At 37.5% G+C, this 18847-nt stretch overlaps 5 protein-coding genes across 7 annotated transcripts; 2 read left to right on the top strand and 3 right to left on the bottom strand.

Annotated features, from left to right (window-relative positions):
- Nucleotides 1–504: 504 nt before the first annotated feature.
- On the bottom strand, nucleotides 505–5960 carry eas (ethanolamine kinase 1). Of its 2 annotated transcripts, XM_064682397.1 has the most exons (5): nucleotides 5684–5960; nucleotides 4014–4335; nucleotides 1510–2060; nucleotides 983–1432; nucleotides 505–907 (listed from the first exon to the last, which is right to left on the bottom strand). In XM_064682397.1, the coding sequence occupies exons 2-5, from the start codon at nucleotides 4332–4334 to the stop codon at nucleotides 826–828; spliced, it is 1404 nt and encodes a 467-aa protein (XP_064538467.1). In that variant the 5' UTR covers nucleotide 4335; nucleotides 5684–5960; the 3' UTR covers nucleotides 505–825. The 2 variants fall into 2 exon arrangements, with proteins under 2 accessions (XP_064538467.1, XP_064538468.1); XM_064682398.1 differs by lacking the exons at nucleotides 4014–4335; nucleotides 5684–5960 and adding an exon at nucleotides 3873–3965.
- A 536-nt stretch (nucleotides 5961–6496) lies between these two features.
- On the bottom strand, nucleotides 6497–7662 carry Prosalpha4 (proteasome alpha4 subunit). The gene is made up of 3 exons (XM_064682618.1): nucleotides 7449–7662; nucleotides 7141–7370; nucleotides 6497–7073 (listed from the first exon to the last, which is right to left on the bottom strand). The coding sequence occupies exons 1-3, from the start codon at nucleotides 7548–7550 to the stop codon at nucleotides 6656–6658; spliced, it is 750 nt and encodes a 249-aa protein (XP_064538688.1). The 5' UTR covers nucleotides 7551–7662; the 3' UTR covers nucleotides 6497–6655.
- A 166-nt stretch (nucleotides 7663–7828) lies between these two features.
- On the top strand, nucleotides 7829–15918 carry kat80 (katanin 80). Of its 2 annotated transcripts, none has more exons than XM_064682616.1 (10): nucleotides 7829–8180; nucleotides 8790–8917; nucleotides 8984–9201; nucleotides 13254–13595; nucleotides 13661–13796; nucleotides 13858–14919; nucleotides 14991–15157; nucleotides 15222–15311; nucleotides 15373–15447; nucleotides 15522–15918. In XM_064682616.1, exons 1-10 carry the CDS (start codon nucleotides 8147–8149, stop codon nucleotides 15754–15756), a joined length of 2487 nt encoding a protein of 828 aa, XP_064538686.1. In that variant the 5' UTR covers nucleotides 7829–8146; the 3' UTR covers nucleotides 15757–15918. The 2 variants fall into 2 exon arrangements, with proteins under 2 accessions (XP_064538686.1, XP_064538685.1); XM_064682615.1 differs by having other exon boundaries at nucleotides 7830–8180; nucleotides 14988–15157.
- Nucleotides 10376–13020, bottom strand: Mfe2 (peroxisomal Multifunctional enzyme type 2). Its single transcript, XM_064682617.1, has 3 exons — nucleotides 12870–13020; nucleotides 11707–12488; nucleotides 10376–11646 (listed from the first exon to the last, which is right to left on the bottom strand). The coding sequence occupies exons 2-3, from the start codon at nucleotides 12410–12412 to the stop codon at nucleotides 10562–10564; spliced, it is 1791 nt and encodes a 596-aa protein (XP_064538687.1). The 5' UTR covers nucleotides 12413–12488; nucleotides 12870–13020; the 3' UTR covers nucleotides 10376–10561.
- A 1133-nt stretch (nucleotides 15919–17051) lies between the features above and the next one.
- LOC135428493 (uncharacterized) lies at nucleotides 17052–18014 on the top strand. Its single transcript, XM_064682541.1, has 2 exons — nucleotides 17052–17476; nucleotides 17540–18014. The coding sequence occupies exons 1-2, from the start codon at nucleotides 17052–17054 to the stop codon at nucleotides 18012–18014; spliced, it is 900 nt and encodes a 299-aa protein (XP_064538611.1).
- Nucleotides 18015–18847: the final 833 nt, after the last annotated feature.

Here is an 18847-nt window from a genome sequence, read left to right as displayed (position 1 = left end):
GGCAAAAGTAACTAAGTGATATGAGTCCAAAACTTAGTCTTGGATTTGAACGATCACGATAATATATGTATATAAAGAATCTTTGAAACTTACGTTTTTTACTGCGCACGTTGTGTTGCTCTCTCTCTCTCCCTCTCGCCCATTTGTATTATAGCAGTGGAAAAAAGATGGCAATACTATTTTCTTTCTCTTTTTTTGTCGTGCACATAAATATTTTTAACATTGAAAAAACTGTCTGTTTCAAAAGTGAATTATTTAAAAGCTGCATATTCAATTTTTATAAATGTTGGGCTTCCAAGTATTTGCAAGTTGATTAGCCACGAGTCATGCAGCGGAGCGATTCGATTTTTTGATAAATCTATTTTATACGGGACCTTGTATACTATACTCGCTTTTCTTAAACAAAGAACTGGATTTGAGTTACATATGTGATATAATGCACAATTTATATGTATACATATATACTTGGAAAAATGACAGCATGTGTCGGTAGTTGCAACGATATGAAAACTAAATATTTATGTTTATTTATTTATGACTACAAAATATCAATATACAAATTAAAGAACATATACAAATTCATTATATATATATGCATAGACTACGGCTGGTATGGACGCGGCACTATTTAAGGAGTTTTTTGTGAACACATTTTATACACATTTTGTATAAAGATACGAATGTATATATACTATGTATATTGTACATATATCAATGCTAGCCATAGTTTATACATATATGTATATATACATATATAAGTACATCACTGGGGGGTCACAAAATTGTGTATTTCGTTTCATTTATTTTCAAATTTCTGGGAAAAAATCATTTATTGTTCTTTGATGCAGTCAATGATAAGAATTCCTCCTTGCGAGCCAAGTATTCATTGTACCGAAGAAATGCATAGCTGAAAATTGGCAAAATGTTATAATCGTTGATATAGATATATATATATATATATATATATATATATGATACGCACCCAACATAATCAAAGTCAATAGTGGAATGCTCAGCTTGTAATAGAGACCAAACTGTCCAGAAAATGTGTGCTGCCAATGCGAATTGATTGACTTGGACAAATAGATGTTCAACCTCCTCGTTTTGGATGTTATTCCGTTGTAGGTAATTCTCGAGGTAAACACGCAGCCACTCCAGTTGAAATTCCCGTTTCGGATATCGGGTATAGTCCACCTCATCGACGCCACACATTTCCGCAAAATGATTACCAATATCAAAGGCTTGAAAATTGTAATCAGCGTACTCGTAGTCGATAAAGTTAACAGCGTTCTTTGATTTCGTATAGACAACATTTCCCAATAGTAGGTCGTTATGTGAGAAAACAATTGGACTCTTTAATGCCTCCAAGTATTTGTACAAGTTATTAAACTCTTCACGTAGTCGTCCAATAGGTAAAAATGTTCCATTCACTCTGCAATTAAACACATACCATATTTGTGAATCATTCTGCGAGACATTCTGCGAGACAGTCTGGGAGTTGACTATTACCTTTTGTGTTTATCAGCATCACTAAATCGTTCAGGTACTAAATCAAGAAAGCTTTGCGTTTTTTTCCATATCATTGGCAATGGTTTAGCATCTCCATTCTTTCTTACCACACGATGCATTTCGGCCATGCGACGAGCAACCAATGGCCAAATATCTGGGCATAGCACACTTTCTGTATTTAAGGTGATACCAGGTACGTATTCGTAAACGAGGCCATTTTTGAAGGTTGCATAGAGCGATGGCGCCAAGCCGTACGTGTGCAGTAATTGAAAATTTTGCGTTTCAGCTTTCCGATCGATCAATAGGTCCGTTTTATTACCATATACTCGAACGAGGACTACGTTATCGGAGTATTGTACAGGTAAACGGTCCGTTGTCTCAGTATCAATTGTTGTAAATTCCTCTTGAAGGATAACTGGATCCTCAGATTGTACGGGCAATATTCTCTGCGCATTGCTAATTGATAGATAGGAGTCGTCATTATCATTGCCGAATTTGGAACTATTGTGAAAACAGCCGACTAGCTTATTTGTTATGCCATCTGTAAATTTCTGAAAAACGAACGTAATCAAAAGAGAATAAACATATCTATTAAACAAATATTGTCATCGCATTCAATTTAAAGCAAAATTTAAATTATTGAGATAGCTTTTAAAAGAAGTTAGTACAAGGGCGTTTTTTTTTTCATTTTTCTTTTTGTATTTATATACATAGATTTACAGCTAATGGGTATTATACAGTTCTTGAAATGTGTGTAGGAGAGACAACTGAAACCTTTTATTAAGAATGTGATCCAACTATATGTATATCACATGCCAGCTCAATGTTTTCATTGCATTCCCTGTAATCTTATAAAGCGATTTGACAAGCTTATATGTATATAAAAAAGCTTGCTATCTATCAGACTTGTTAATTTCTTTACGATCTGATAATAAATACCACAGTTAATCAAGTAACGAGTTTTTGTGCTTTGCTTGTCTTTGTTTGCGTTTCATGCATGTGTGTGTGTGCGTTCGTGTGTGTGTGTGTGTGTGTATACAGGGTATTTACTAGTCTAGAACGGTTTGTTGCAGCGTTTAAAGTTGTTTACACCCAAAGTTAAATTCGTAATAATCAGCGAACACAATCAGCATAGTTTCTAATTCTACAAAATAATTTTGCACAGATTTAAACACACACATACACACACACACGCACACATACACAGCAACGTGTATGTGTTGGTAATTAAGGGTGATAAACTTTGTGACATTTGGAATGCCAGTCCGTAAATCGTAAAGCCCTCAATGATACGAACACACATGTGCTCATTAAAACTTATACTTATGAGTAGACACAGACACAGACACGGGTACAAAAAAAAACATACATATGCACTCCGCACCAAGTGCTCCGGGGGTCCAGACGTAATAGTTTTGATAAGACTCGAGCATACATTATATATTAAAAATAAAAAATTCTTTTGATTCAAGTGGTTCGCGTTAGGGCTAAGAACGACTTATATTAACGCATTTGTATGTATGATGTATGTATGTATGTATGTATGTATGTATGAGTGTGAAGATCATTATCGTTAAAGCAAATGAACCAGTTCCTGTATGTACAATATATATGTATTTGCATGCGTATACACGGTCTATACGTATACGTATAAGTATTTGAGCTTATTGTCCATAAATGAATGTACAAATAGGTACAGCTGTTATTAGCACCCTTTTCGATAATAGTTAAAACTGGTTTTGCCGCTTAAATTCTATAATACCTGACTGCCCTTACACCAAGCACCAAAGCGTATTTGAGTTAATTTTTTTTTGGTTTTATATATAAATAATTGCTATTCCCACGTCTCCAGAATTGCAATCGCTTTAGCAATGCCCGAGGTGTCACGCCTTAATATTAATACTCCACAACACACGCACACACACACTTAGTCATTAAGAGGTTGTGCAACGACCCTGCATATTGCCATTAACATTGAATTAGCTTCTATCAACAAAAACAAAGCTACATTATTGCTTGTACTGACGCGAGGTTTGTGAATTTATAAATTATATATATGTATATACATATATATAGCTTTATAAATATATGTAGAAGTTGTTATTGAGTCGAGATTTAGCGAGTAAATATCTAATAATTATCTAATTGGATTCTCGTGTTATGCATTCGAATCATGCAACGTTTTCAGACACAAACCCTTTTTCTTATAAATTACACATATATATGTATATATAAATCGATTTGGGTATACTATATACTAGGTACATACATACTATGTTTTTTTTTTTGATTTATGTTTTTTTTTTTTTTTGGTTTCGAAAAGTGAACAAGCCGCGAAATTTATGAATGCCCAGTGTATTTACCATAGGCGCACATCTATTTGGATAACAAGATGTACTGATAACAACAATGGTTCGGATATGGATATCTTGCAAAAGTAGAAAATGGACACATTGATGTTTGTTGCTGGTTTAATTAGCTAAGTTAAATTTTGTTTACATTACCTTAAAGTCAACGTGATTGAGGTCCCAGTTCGGTCGAATTACTTGCAATATATCCTTAGCACCTTGAATAACATCAGCCTCTTCAACAAATATCGGAACAAATGGTACAATCACGTCTTTTGCTGTATTATCCTCCTGCTTTGGTCGTATATCACCCGCGTTCTGTTCGCTTGAATATGAATTCGAATTCAAATTTATTTGGTTCGATTGCTGTTTGACCGTTTGACGAACTAAAGATAAAGAATCTTTCATCACTTTAGGGTTGCCGCCACTTGTTGAAATCTGTCCTGTGTAACTGTTGCTCTTGGTTTCTGTGCCCATTCTATTGTATTACATGTGAAATACGAAAGTGTCAGGTCGGGTCAACACATACATACATACATACAACCAAAAAAAAAAAAACAAAAACAAATAGAATACAAAAAAAAAATAAGAGGAAGTAACCCACATCGGCAGGCCGAGTGTACGCGGCGGGGAACAGGAATTTTTTCCATTAATAATGCTAATATCCAGATAAATATTCAGTTAGTGACGACAAAAATAAATCATTAATTTTTGAAAATATTTTTCAAAAATTGTTAAATTTTCTATTATTATTATTGGAATAAAAAATAATATCAATTTAATGATTACAATATATTTACAATTATTCTTAACAACATTTATGGTAATGTTCGGTCTCAGTTCAGGGTTTTAAAAGTGTATTCAAATGTTCTGAGTTCTCTGATCCAGTTATTTCAGGTCCGTATATCCCTCATATAAGATCTTGAGCTATGGGACAGTAAGATAAGGAGGTGAGTAATACGCATTTGCTTCTCAAACAAGTTTTAAGATGCGGCATCTCAGATTTTGATATACAAATATGTATCTCTATCTCTATGGAATTCTTCCAAAACTGTGTCTGTACGTGTACATATATTGGAGATGGTTTCAGTGCCTCGAACAGATACAGAGATAAGGCGACAGGCCTTTTCCGAACCGAACGTGGCGGACTACTTATGCCCAAGATAAGATTAGAACGTCAGTATGTACATATGTATATGTATATACATACATAATTACGTGCAATAAAAAGAATCATCATATATGAATGTAAGCATGTGTTAAAATCAAAAACAATTGCAAGTACATTAAAATATATATATATATATGTATATATCTACACATTTACATCATATACATATGTAAGTGTTTATGTACATTTTGCACTAGACATTTGTATCTACATATTTTAGATTTTATTTCAGTTTTCTGGTTCACGCATTCTCCAATAGGCGAAAACACAAATGCAAACTTTAAAGTTGATGTGTGTGTATGTATGCATGTATTTACATACATAAATACATACATATGTATATTTCAACAGATCTGTATGTACATATGTAGATATGCATGCACCGTGTGTGTACATTTCATAAATAGTACGTGGTTTTTTGTTGGACAGCTTTTAACGTGGTGTTAAGTGCTGGGTTGAAGGATGCCAAATTAGCTTGTTTGCAATGTTAATACGTGTGTTATGTGTATGCAAGTTAATAAAACAGAAGAAAAATATATAAAATAAATAAATAAATTGTGTACCAATATGTCAAGCGTCAACGAATGCAAACGCACACTGAGGTGAATTGTTTTTTGGTTTTTTTTTTTTTTTTTTTTTTTACTACACACGTTACCTTCGGGTATTGATTGTTTTTTAAAGAAAACACAAAAAGCCGCGAAAACCACACAACTAAATTATTGATTTTAGTCTGATGGCGTTGCTTGGTTCGGAATGACAGGCAAGGGAATGAAAAGCGAAACAATGCTGGCGTTTTTGTCGTATAACAGCAGATGTGTTAATATTTTCGTTCTCGGTATTCGCTTTATACAATTTTATTTTGTTGTTTTTTCTTTTGTTTTCGCTATTTTCTGACGGAACTTCCGACTCCGGACAGTGGTAGTAGTAAACTAAGCAAAATTCTCATATGAACTTAGTCGTGCAATTTCCAGCACTGTTGCTTTCAGTGTTTAATAGTACTTGTTCATATTAGGGATGGGTAAATTTGTTCGTATCGAATCAACTTAAACATAAAGCTTTGTTATCGCTTCCCAAATATCGCCACTGTTAACACTTACATCCAATTTTAAAATTAATATCAATATATCTTTATATTTGTGTCTGACAAATAAATGGCTGCCAATAGTTTGGAAACATTTATATAGAATATTTTGTCACTGTCGTTTGTGTTATATAATGGGCACAAAAAAAAAAAAATTTATAAATGTAACCCACAAAAAAATTGTTTTATTCTATTCGTATTATTAACAACTTATATATTATTATAACTCCTTGTGGTTTTATATAGTTCAATTAATGAGCACAAGTCCCAATTCACAAATAATTCGTCTTATACAGTAACCATTATTTTTGGTTAACTTTATTTTTGGTTCAAACCCACCACACAGAACCGACCATTTGAATTCTAAGCATTAAATTTAAAGCTGCGTTTTTGTTTTGTTGACCATGTATTTTATACATATCTTTAAAATATTTTTGTTTTCCATTGTACAGCTTTTCAAATTTTATAAAAATATGAAATTAGAAAGACGATTTTTCAAAGAATAACGCAGTGCTAATTCTCCATCTAATTAAAATGGTATTGGCATTACTTTTTCTGTTTCTTCTTTTCGAGTTCCTCCTCCTTTTCTTTTTCAATGATGTCCACATATTCTAAAATAACTTTGCGATCTAGCATTTTCAGAGGCTGGCCATTTTCCATAATGGCCACCTCCAAGTTATTTTGACCGGATTGGGCAACTTCGAGCAGTGCGCGAATGGCCAGCTTCACAGCACCACGTTCAGTGCTAACTTCCTCCTCGCGATACTGTTTTTCAAAGAATTCACGTACCGTTTTTGCTGAACGCCCGGTGGCATTGGCTTTGTACTCATAGAATATGCCAGATGGCTCGGTTTGAAATAAATGAGGTGAGCCATCAGCGTCAAAGCCTCCAATAAGGCACGATATGCCAAATGGACGACGTCCATTGCTCTGCGTGTATTTTTGTTTCAATTGTGCAATATATCTGCAAAAGTTAAGCATTTCCTGTAATTAACGTAACTCAAATGTGGTTGAGATCTGATTTTAATTACCTTGTTATATATTCAAGGGTCACTGGATCCTCAACATTCAGACGATGACTCTGGCATTCGACCTGGGCACGATTTATAAGGATGCGGGCATCCGCAGTCAGGCCCGCAAAGGCCATCACAACGTGATGGTCGAGTACGCAAATTTTACGAACTGTGCGGTCCTCCTGCAGCTTGGCTACTGATTTTTTCTCAACGCCCAAGACGACACAGTTGCCGCCACGGACACCAACCTTTATAAATATATGAATAAATGTCCACACATGGGTAAATCTAGACTCATACTAAAACATAACAAATGGGGCACTTACCGCTGTGGAACCTTTGCGAACCGCTTCCTGAGCATATTCAACTTGAAGTAAGTGACCATCGGGCGAGAAAATAGTAACAGCACGATCGTAACGTGAAGACATCTTAAGTTATTTTTTATTATTCACGTAAAGCAAAACGACTATATTAAGCTATCCAAAATAATGCAGTCGGCAATTTTTTGACAAGGCAATGATGATGCTTTTTTGAGGAATGCCTGATAGGACCGCAGAGTTGTCATACGATATAGTATCGATAGCACTTCATGATACTTTGGGTATTTTTAGTACATTTTTATTAAATATCGCTATGAAAAACTAGGTGGCAACGTAATATGAGCCAAAGAATTGATATACCAGCCCTGGTAATCCATATATATAATGTGCATTTGTTTTGTCTACAAATATTGTCTGATTTATCGTTATTCTATGTGACGGTTGTATAATAATATTAACGTGTTAATCATGTAAAACGGATTGTAAAGTCCGTTCAAATACGTTTATGATTTTTTGTATTTGTCAATAAAATAGTATTAGAGACTCACATTAAAGAGATAGCGGACAGCTGATCCGACTTAACTCAAACCAAAAATTATCACACCTGCGACAAAATAAAATAAAATATTTACAATATTGCCACTTAAAGCACATAATATCGCTGTCAACATAAACATACATCTATAACGGCAATTTAATTGGAAATGGCGCTGCCGAGAAATCTAATAGCAAAGATCTGTAAGTAAAATAGAATTATGCCTATATGAAAGTAGTTCTCATACTAACTAGGCGACATACATACATCTGTATGACTGCATCTGTGTGTGTGTGTGTGTGTGCGTATGTTCAGCCTGTTTTGGCAAATAACATGCAAATAAGTGCATGTGGGATGCAGCCCTTGTAAGGAGCTGTAGAGTTACACATGTGCACATGTGTGTGTGTGTGTGTAAATTGTGCGTGCGTACATAGATACTTATTGGAGTTAGGTTAAGATGAGGTCACGACAACAACTACCATAAAAAGATAACATAAACATACTAGAATTGTATATTAAAATAAACAACTTCCCAAATATCATAGCCATAACTGCAGGAACATTAGCGCGTGCCGTATTTGTAGCCCATGCTGTTGCATTCCGAGATATTGATATGTAGTAATAATAATAATTTAAATGCTTATTTAGCATCATTCAAAAGTAAATAGTAAGGAGACTGGAGCCTCCGCCAAGGAAACCCCCTCTAGTTCCAGACCTACGCCCTTTAGTCCGACTAAGTTCTTTTTAAAAATGATAGCCCATGATAAATATATTTATTTCATACTCTTAATTTTTGCTTTCTATGCGCACAGATGACATAAAGGCACACGATGGCAAAGTCACAAGCCTTGATTTGGGCGAGACGGGACGAGTGCTGGTCACTGGAGGAGAAGATCGCAATGTTAATCTATGGGCAATTGGCCAAGACGAGTGTTTCATGGTTTGTATGCTTCGAAAGTATAATAACAATGTGCTCAACTAATCCCAACAATTTCCCAATCAACAGTCTCTGACGGGCCACAATCGTTCGATCGAATGCGTGCGCTTTGCATATAAGGATAATTTTGTATATTCGGCTGATGATATTGGCATCATACGCAGATGGGATCTGAATGCCCAAAAGATCTATTCAACATTGAACGGCCACATGAAAAGTGTGCGAACATTGGATTTTAATCCGTCTGGAGAATATGTCGTGTCTGGCAGCAATGACACAACTGTTCGGTAAGTGCACACAATCATTTCCGGCGTATTGGTTAATCTTGAGTTATTGTTTATATATAAGTCCATTGTAATATATTTCGATAAGTAGGCACTCAATTGTGTCGCAACTCTAATTGACTGAAACTTGAAGCAAAGCGAGGCCTATATATGTACATATCCAAACAGAGATCGTATTACTTTTGGCATAATTTCAATCTATCCTTGTATCAAATGATATTTATGTCCCACACAGTTTTTATTCTTAATGGCTTTTGCAATTACACAATTAATTACGAATTATCCATGCGACCCCAAAAGACTTGCACTCAAATCCGATTTATTAAACCTGAAACCTTTTGCTGAATATTGTTTATATATGTATATTTATACATATATACAACAGCTTAAAAAGTGCGCGTTATTTGAGCTTCAATCTATGGTTTAAAATGAGACGGCAGAACTACTGCCGCCTCCCTCTCATACATCAAATACTCAAACTAAATCTTTATCAGGGGCGTATCTAATAGCTGTATGCGTCATTCCATTTGCTTTATTTTAACCAAGATTTCAGGGAAATCACTGAAAATGTGTACATAAGGGTATATTGCAGCTGTGAGAGCATGTTTGTGACAGCCTGATGGAGGAATTTTTGATCCCATAATGTACTTAATCTGTCTATCAGTCGGCTTCTATGCAAATACATCTCTCAATGTCTAAGTTATCTTGGCATAAGTCTGTCTCTTTGCTGCAGCCAGTAGCTATATCGAAGTCAGCTAAATCGGGTCGTATATGTCATATAAAGCACAAAAGTCTGAGCCTAACTTAGCTTCTAGCATACCTATTATATATCTATATTATATGACTTCTATTCGAACACTTGTCGAAAGTGTATGTTGTTTTAATAATGCGAAAACACCACTGTGTGATATATACCAAATCTGTTGTATATGACTGCACTTAATCATCGGGCTGAGATCTTTCTTGTTTAAAATACACTTTGGTATCACTTGCAGACTCTTTTTACAATCAGTTCTTATCTGCTAATTATACTTTTGTATATTATATGCTATATAATATGCTTGAATTTCGCTGAAGATTTATTTTCCATTTAATTTTCTATTCAACTTTGCTTTTACAATATTTGTTTAGTCCACAAACTTTCATTTAAATCACATTTATATAAAAGCAGTATATAAAAAAAAAGTCATTTATTAAAAAATAAACAAATGGACAAACAATTTTAACATATTAATAAATTTATATTGCAATATTTTTTACCACCGCCTGGTTATGTTGTTATATTTTTGTTGTAAATGTAGGTCAATATTGTTTTCATTTTCTTAATTAGATTTAACTTTTCAAGCTTAAATCGTAATGGTGTTTACAATTTAGCCTTAGAGTCCTTCAAGTCGACATAGGCGCCCGAAATGACCTCTTTGCCAGTCTCAACAATTAGGGTGCGGAAATGAATGCGTGCACCTTCCTTCCACATATCGATCTTGAGCGTTTGTCCGGGCAGAACTGGGCCCGAGAAGCGCACTTTTACTGCCTTGAATAGGGCGCTGTTGTTGTTGGCGTATTTGCTCAGCACGGCCCTAACCGAATATCCCAGGGAGCAGAGTCCATGCAATATGGGTGTTTTGAAGCCCGACAAGCGAGCGAAGTTGGGATCGATATGCAATGGGTTCAGATCACCGGAGAGCCTATATAGTGCAGCTTGATCCTCGCTGGTCTTGTACTGAATCGATGAGTCCGGCGCACGGCTGGGGGCAGCAGCCAGAGGCACGACGCCGGCAATGGGCACCTTTTTGCCACCAAACTTGCCAGCGCCAACGACAAAGATGGCGCTTTGGTTCTTAACCAAAAGACGACCGTTCTCATCGAAGGACTCACAGCTAGTCACAACGACAGCACCGGAACCCTTGTCCATAATGTCGAATACTTTGCCCTTGGTCAGCAGTTTGCCACTGGTCGGCAGATCGTCAACAATTTCCAAATACTGTTCACCGTGCAAGATGTTGCTCAGGTCTGCGCCGCTGTTGGGCAGCGCGTTGCTTACCAAAGAGCTAGACATGGTAACCATTAAACCGGGCAGCACAAAGAACGATGGAATTGGTGAAAAGTCGGCATCGTTCTCATACAAAAAGCGCATGTCATTGCCGTTTTTGGTTGAGGCACCGATTCCCAGAGCATACAGAATCAGCTCCCTGTTGCCGAACGTGAAACTATCCTCGACAGCATCCTTGTCGCCGGATTTTAGGTTCTCGAGCACCTCCAGCAGGGAGCCGGATGCCTCTGCAATGGCATCCAAATGTTTCGCCTCCGACATGTCCGTCACCTTGCTCCATGCACCTTGCACATACTCAAGTGTAACTGGTTCCTCCAGAGATGGTCGCACCACAGATCCCTTGCCGCGCACCGTATGCACCTTGGTTGCCCAGCCGGCGGCGCTTTCGATATAGCTGCCTGTTTGATCAGTCAGAGATTAGCAGGGAATACATTTCAATAAATACTCAAAATACGCACCATTGTCCTCACAAGACTCGTGGCACAAGTAGACAACAACGGGTGCAATAAGGCTGGGCTTCAGCTCGTTGAAGAGGATGTCGGGCAAAATGCCCTCAGTCATGCGACTGGCTGCTGTGGGAATGATTACATTGCAGTGAATGTTATTCTTTTGGCCCTCAATGGCAACCGTGTTGGCAAGTCCAACCAGTCCCATTTTGGCTGCCGAGTAGTTGGCCTGTCCGAAGTTGCCATAGATGCCCGAGTTGGACGAAGTCATAATAATGCGTCCAAAGTTCTGCGCCTTCATGTGTGGAAAGGCGGCTTGTGTGCATTTGAAGCTGCCCTTCAGATGCACACCGTTCACCAGATCCCAGTCCTGATCCGATGTCTTCACAATGCTGCGGTCACGCAATATGCCTGCATTGTTAATAAGTATGTCCACACGTCCGAATGCCTTGATGGCCGTATCGATGACCTTTGCACCATCAATTACCGAATTGTAGTCGGCCACAGCCTCGCCGCCGTTCTTGCGGATTTCCTCGACAACCACGTCGGCGGCACGCTGAGAGGCGCCTTCGCCCACATGGCTGCCACCCAGATCATTGACCACCACCTTGGCACCGCGCGATGCCAGCAACAGTGCATACTCCCGTCCGAGTCCAGCTCCGGCGCCGGTCACAACGGCCACTCGTCCATCAAAACGCAATTTCGCTGCCGAAGACATTTTCTATATAGACTTCTTGTATAAACTTGTTATGTACAATCCGGTTCAACCAACTGCCAATCGTGCTGTGAGCCGCCTATGAATAAAAAACTGTTGCTTAATTCTCAATTGTCGTCGAACTTTCAACCTCAAATACAGAAAAAAATAGCAATTTGTTCTCTTGATATGGTATCAGCAGCACATATATATATACACACACACACACACACGCATACATATATTCAAAGGTATGCCTATATGCATTATAACATTTCCTTTCTTATATGTACTACTTTAGTTATCAACTGAATGTGTTGAATGTTTGATCCAAGTCCAATGGGGGCACACACAATTAAATAACTTTTCTGAATGCCGATAATTACGGCTTTATATTAAGTGCGTATGTTCACATCTATTTAAATTGACAAAACTGCACGCACAACTTACACCAGTTGTTCCTAATTTGCAAATAATTTACCTTTACCAGATGTATTCCCTCTTTAAGTTAAAGATTATCTTTATATCGCCGGTACAAAGGGCAGTTTGTACGGATGATAAGCAAATTGAAAAGAAATGAAAACATAAACTGGATTATGGACTGAGGTTGACAACAATTATAATGTTGCCAGATTGTTTGAAGCGACAGAATGGCAGCCCTTATTTGCAATGTTGGTATTTTTTTTTTATTCTTATCGGACCTATCGAAAACGACGCGGCAGTGTTGTCACTAAGCATATATCGATATTGTTAGAGCGCCAGTTTAAACAACAAAACGTTATTTTTTAAATGTATTTTTTTTCTTGCGCATAATACTTTATCAATTGTACAAATATTAATAAATGTGTTTTAATATTCATTTTAGACTTTGGGATGTTCAAAATGAAAATAAGTGCATTAAAGTTTGCAAGGGACACATATCTCATGTAAATTCCGTTAAATTTTCACCTGATGGACTTTGGATTGCTTCTGCTGGACTGGAAGGATCAATATTAATTTGGGATATACGCAAAAGCAAACAAATAATGGAGTTTATGGCAGAGCCACCCGTAACAGCCATCACTTGCATTCAATTTCATCCCTTTGAGTTTTTACTGGCAGCGGGCCGAGTTGATGGCACTGTGTCCATCTACGACCTGGAGCATCAGCAGCTTGTTTCCCAGACAACTCATTTCTATGGACAAGCTATCAGATGCATTACATTTAGGTAAGGTAACGAGCAATAAACTTGTATATAATTGAATTAATCCCTTATTTTATTTACATTCACAGTGAGAATGGAGAGTGCCTTTTTGTAGGCAGCGCTTCGGGAATATCTGTGATTGGCTGGGAACCTGATCGTGAATTAGATCACATAAAAAGTACTTGGGCCTCATTGGATGACATGAAAGTTATTAAAAATAAGATTGTAAGTTTGCGCCTGTCAAATATTTTACACATCAATTTATTAATATCTACTAACTTTGCAGATTTGTGGCTGCCATGAAATTGATACCGTGTCAATTAACACAGTAAGCCTTGATTGTGTGATACCTTTCTATCAGCCGGCAAATGCTCAGCCCAATTTTAAGCATAATTCAACAAATCGAAAAAGCTTTACACGTGGAAATCAAAAGTTTAGAATATCACTGGGTGGATCCAAGCCGGCCAAAGTTGAGGAAGAGCATGAAGACAATAAAAGTCAAACTTATGATGAGCTGTCGTCACCAAACCTAAGTCTGGAAGTTGTTAATGAGGCGGCATTGGAACAGATTGAATCATCGCCAATGTCGTCATTGCACCATCTACCACAGCCAATTGGCTCATCGATCGAGCCCATATACAATGCGGGCTCTGATGCCTCGTTGAAGCATAGCAAGTTTGCGCGAGTGCCAGATAATATACCATTTAACATAGAAACTAATTATAGTTATGGCATGGATATGGGTTCCAGCCGTTTATTAAGCATTAATGGACCAAGTTCATTGCACGTAGCAGACGAATATAACATATACGCAATTGAGAAAGGCGATAGCCTAAATGTGCACGATGTCGAATATAATCCAAATGACAGCAATCCCCCGATTCTTAATAACTATGATAATTATGAAATGGCCGAAGATTTTCCGGTCAATCAAAATTTGAATTACACAGCCAGCACCTATAAGACAGTACCTGCATCAACAATAAATGCCTCATCGAAATCAATTAAAAAGACGTCAACAACTCTGCACAAAAGAAATACAGCAATAAGCAATACCAAACAGACATCAACGGCAATATTTGGTAACAATAAACTTGGCCAAGCCTCCTCAGTTAGTTCAATGGAATTGCATAAGCTGGACGATAATATGCTACTCAAAAAGTCAACATCCTCAACTGTTGTTAACAAAAACAAGAGAACCATGGGAACACAGAATCAGTTTTACAAAGAGAACGCGCAGCAGAAAAATATCAGCGTAGAGATCATTACCAAGCCCCCAATGAGGTCACGTACGACTCTAGACATGCGTACAACGCATCAAGCAAAGGTTCAGGAGAAACATTCACAGGTGTGTACAAATGATTGTCAATTAATTAAATATTAAGTATATATTTCTTAATGTTCGAATCATTACAGCAGCCGATGAATTACCGTCCGGATTTGATACCTACCTCAGGCAAGAATATGAATCGTAATTTCATAGAGGATCACTATGATTTTGATATACTCTCAAGATCACATGAAGCAGTACTTCAGGAGTTAAGCAATCGGCAAGCCAGTCTTGATTTGCTTCGTAACTCTACACGGTAAGAATTCTCAACAATATATTTAATCTGTTCTTAAATGACCAATTTTTAATTGGATTTTCAGCGTCAACGATGTTCTCAGTGCACTGAGGCTGGCTAAATCGGCGGGACGATCGATTTTTATAGATCTTCTCGGGGCGATTCTTGAAAAGCCGTAAGTCATGTCTATCATTTTACAATATTACGTTTACAATGCATAATTTTCATTAATTTAGATCGTCGTTGAATCTGGACTTTTGCACATTTGTATTACCGGAACTCTATGAACTCTTGCAAAGTCAACACAAATTGTATGTAAATATTCCGAGCTCAATTCGCTTGATAATTAATAAAAAATTACATTTTAATTATTTAATCATTTTAGTCATTTTACCAGAGCCTGCGATACGTTGCGTATCATATTATCACACTTCTTGCCAACAATCCAGGAAAATCTTGATTCTTGGGCTGCCAACGGATTGGGCGTGGATGTAACACGCGAGGATCGTCAGCGAAAGTGTTTAGACTGCCAAAGGTGGCTGCTGCAAATTAAAAATCTACCCGAATCTGTTCACTTTGGGTCATCGCTGTCACAGTTACAAAACATGATTATTTTTTAATACTATTGATGCGTGTTTAGTTACAAATTGTCCAGCATTACAAATGATTTATTTACTATATATTAATTTGTTATTGAAACTAATTTATAAAACTTTTAATTGTAAGACTTCATAATTTAAATTAAAAGAAAATATATATTTGTAATACATATTTCATATTAATCTTCTGCGTGTACATTCTTGATTTGCTATCGAACCAAGGTTCATTTCATAGTCTTACCAAAAAAAACTCCGTTATATTGGCCGGTAAGAACCTCCTGATTTAATATTATATATGCAAATGGAAAAGTGCATCAATTGAATGTTTTTCAATGTAGCCCAGTTCGCGGTCAACAGACCGTGGCATGGACAAGTTCGAGCTACTATTGTGTGATCTTTGAAGTTCTGAATGGGAAGCGAATGCATTTTGTGTTTTTCCACAGTGCGTGGCGTGTGTAAATATGTACAAATTGTTGTCAATTGCAGGTGGCGCGCCTTTTACCTAACCAAAAGTTTCGACTAGCTCATGCTCTGTATAGTATAAAGGAAATGTTTTAGGTTCTCTCATCTATTGATTGCTTGATGTTGATTGATTAGTTTTGGGAATTAACATTTTATGCTTTCATGCCCAATCATTTGAACATCTACTAAAACTGAATAGTGCTCTGCTCTATCATCATTGCAAGTATTTGCTACGAATTTAACATGGAGATAAAATTGCAGTGTTGCCACCTTACAAGAGGTCAGCTTGAAGGCGGCGTTGCCATTTAGTTGACCAGGGAATACAAAATAAGAAATCAAATTCACCTACCTGACAACAATACCTTATTCATCGAACAGGTTTCATCATTGCAAATATTTGCTAAGAATTTAACAGGGAGATAAAATTGCAGTGTTGCCACCTTACAAGCTGTCAGGTCTTAGGCTTATGAAGGCGGCGTTGCCATTTAGTAAACAAGGGGATAAATTGACTCACCTAACAACATTACCTTATTCATCGCGCAGGTTTTTCGAGGGTATTTAAATCCGAAGTTTGCTGCTTGAATTGAATTGTGCACTCTTGCGCTTCACAGTTCCAATAGAATGGCCCCATAGAACCAAAAAAGAAAATAGAAAAAAAAAAAAAGGGCGAATTACGAAAAAACATTCAAACGGCTCTAAAAAAAACAATTGCCCATTGAAGTTTAACTTACCATGTCGCCGGATCATTGTTACCATTTGCGTGGCTTCATCTATTAAACTGTAGCCTCATTGGGATCAGTCCAGTTTGGCCAACCCGCGCATTCAGTTGGATTCGGTTCGGAGTGCAGCACGAAATGGAACTAAGGATTTTGGCATTGCTGGTAATAGCTGGTGCTTACGCGGAGCCTGGCTACGATCCTGCCAATCGGAATGGAGAGCTTGACAACGTGGACGGCATTATTGATGTGGAGGCAACGGATTCACTGGAGCACGGAGCAGCCGGCAAGCAGCTGAGAGCGGGCAAACCTTCGGCCAGATACAGTGACTACGATTATTATACGCCTGGTAGGCGCATAAATGACAATTCTCCGGCTGACAACGACTTGAGCGCCTCATCAGCGATTCGTGTACCTGGCGGAGAACAGAATTTGGCACATTTTCGTCGACCGGCCGATGAACTGGCCGCCAAGCCGTTGCCCTGGTATGGCCAATACTCAGGCAAGTCCCTTGCCATGTACCCATCCAGGTCGTATGATCCCTATATTAGGCGCTATGACAGGTGAGTTACAGCCCAGACAATGGGCTATAATATGTCCTATGGCTGATTTTGCACATCCTGCAGATTTGATGAGCAGTATTATCGCGCCTATCCGCAATACTTTGAGGACATGTACGTGCATCGGCAGCGCTATGATCCCTACGACAGCTACAGTCCCCGTGTGCCGCAATATCCTGAACCCTATCTCATGTACCCGGATCGCCAGCTGGACACGCCGCCACCAAGGGACTACATGAAATCCCGACGCGGCTACCTCGACGATACGCTGCCAATGCCGCCCGTTCTCGACTCCTACAGCAACAAATACGCCTCGGCCAAGCTGCCGCAACAGCTGATGTCGCCCCGCCACGAGAGAGTCGTCTACTATGCCCACCTGCCCGAAATTGTGCGTACCCCCTACGACCTGGGCGGCAGCCGTACGGATCGAAATGGGGCCGCGGCCCTTGTTGCCCAGCCCGTGTCGTATAAACAGAATAAAAAGAAATTGAAAAGCCTGCCACGAGCTGACAATTCAACCAACTATAAGCAAATGTTTTAGTTCAACTTGATGCTTATGCTTTTCTATATCCGACTTTTGTTCAATGCGTTTTACATTATTTTCTCTTCACTTTATATTAAGAAAGTTTTTTTTTTTTGCAATAAGCATTTCGGGTGCACCTTAGTTTAATATTGTGCGCAGAAGAGAACGTATATGTATAGAGCACAATATAATATTTTTTAAAATTCATTTCATTTTATATATTTTAAATATTTAAATAATACTTAAGATTATTGAGATTACAGCTTGTAATTCAAAAGCTTATTATTTTTTTTTTTTACTTCTTAATTAATTTTGTATTTATAAATCATTTCTGTTGATAATTCTAACAAGAACTGCGCATCATCAAATAAATAAAAACGTATACCAAAAATTGGATAAATATAATATTTATAAATATCAAATATACTTTTAACTGGGCTTAAGGTGTGACATGGACTTACAAATAGTTTAAAATTTGCTTGAAAAATGAAAAAATAAAAAGGAAGAGGGTTCTATTTGGGAGTTCCCGACTAGCAGATACCCTAAGCCAAGCTGTTCATACAAACATTCTATCAAGCTATCTTCTTTACATACATGCATGCATGCATACATACATACATACATACATTCAACCATAAATTTATACATACACAACCTTTGCCCCCCTCCCCACTTGCTCCACCATTCCCTCGCTGTATGGGAAAAACATTCTTAACTAACTTCGGTGCTTATAGTCCGATCTTTTTGAAATTCCAAGCGCTTAAATATGGTATATAGATGCGAAATGAGTTTTTTTTCTCGGATTTGAACCGAATGGAGAAGGTATAATTTAAGATAAAGCTTAAAATAGA

The sequence above is a fragment of the Drosophila montana genome, unplaced genomic scaffold, assembly GCF_035044405.1.
Source record: "Drosophila montana isolate Dmon_TW-CO22-7 unplaced genomic scaffold, ASM3504440v1 contig_2481_1, whole genome shotgun sequence".
Classification (NCBI taxonomy): Eukaryota; Metazoa; Arthropoda; class Insecta; order Diptera; family Drosophilidae; genus Drosophila; species Drosophila montana.
This window is presented reverse-complemented; position numbering and strand designations above follow the sequence as displayed.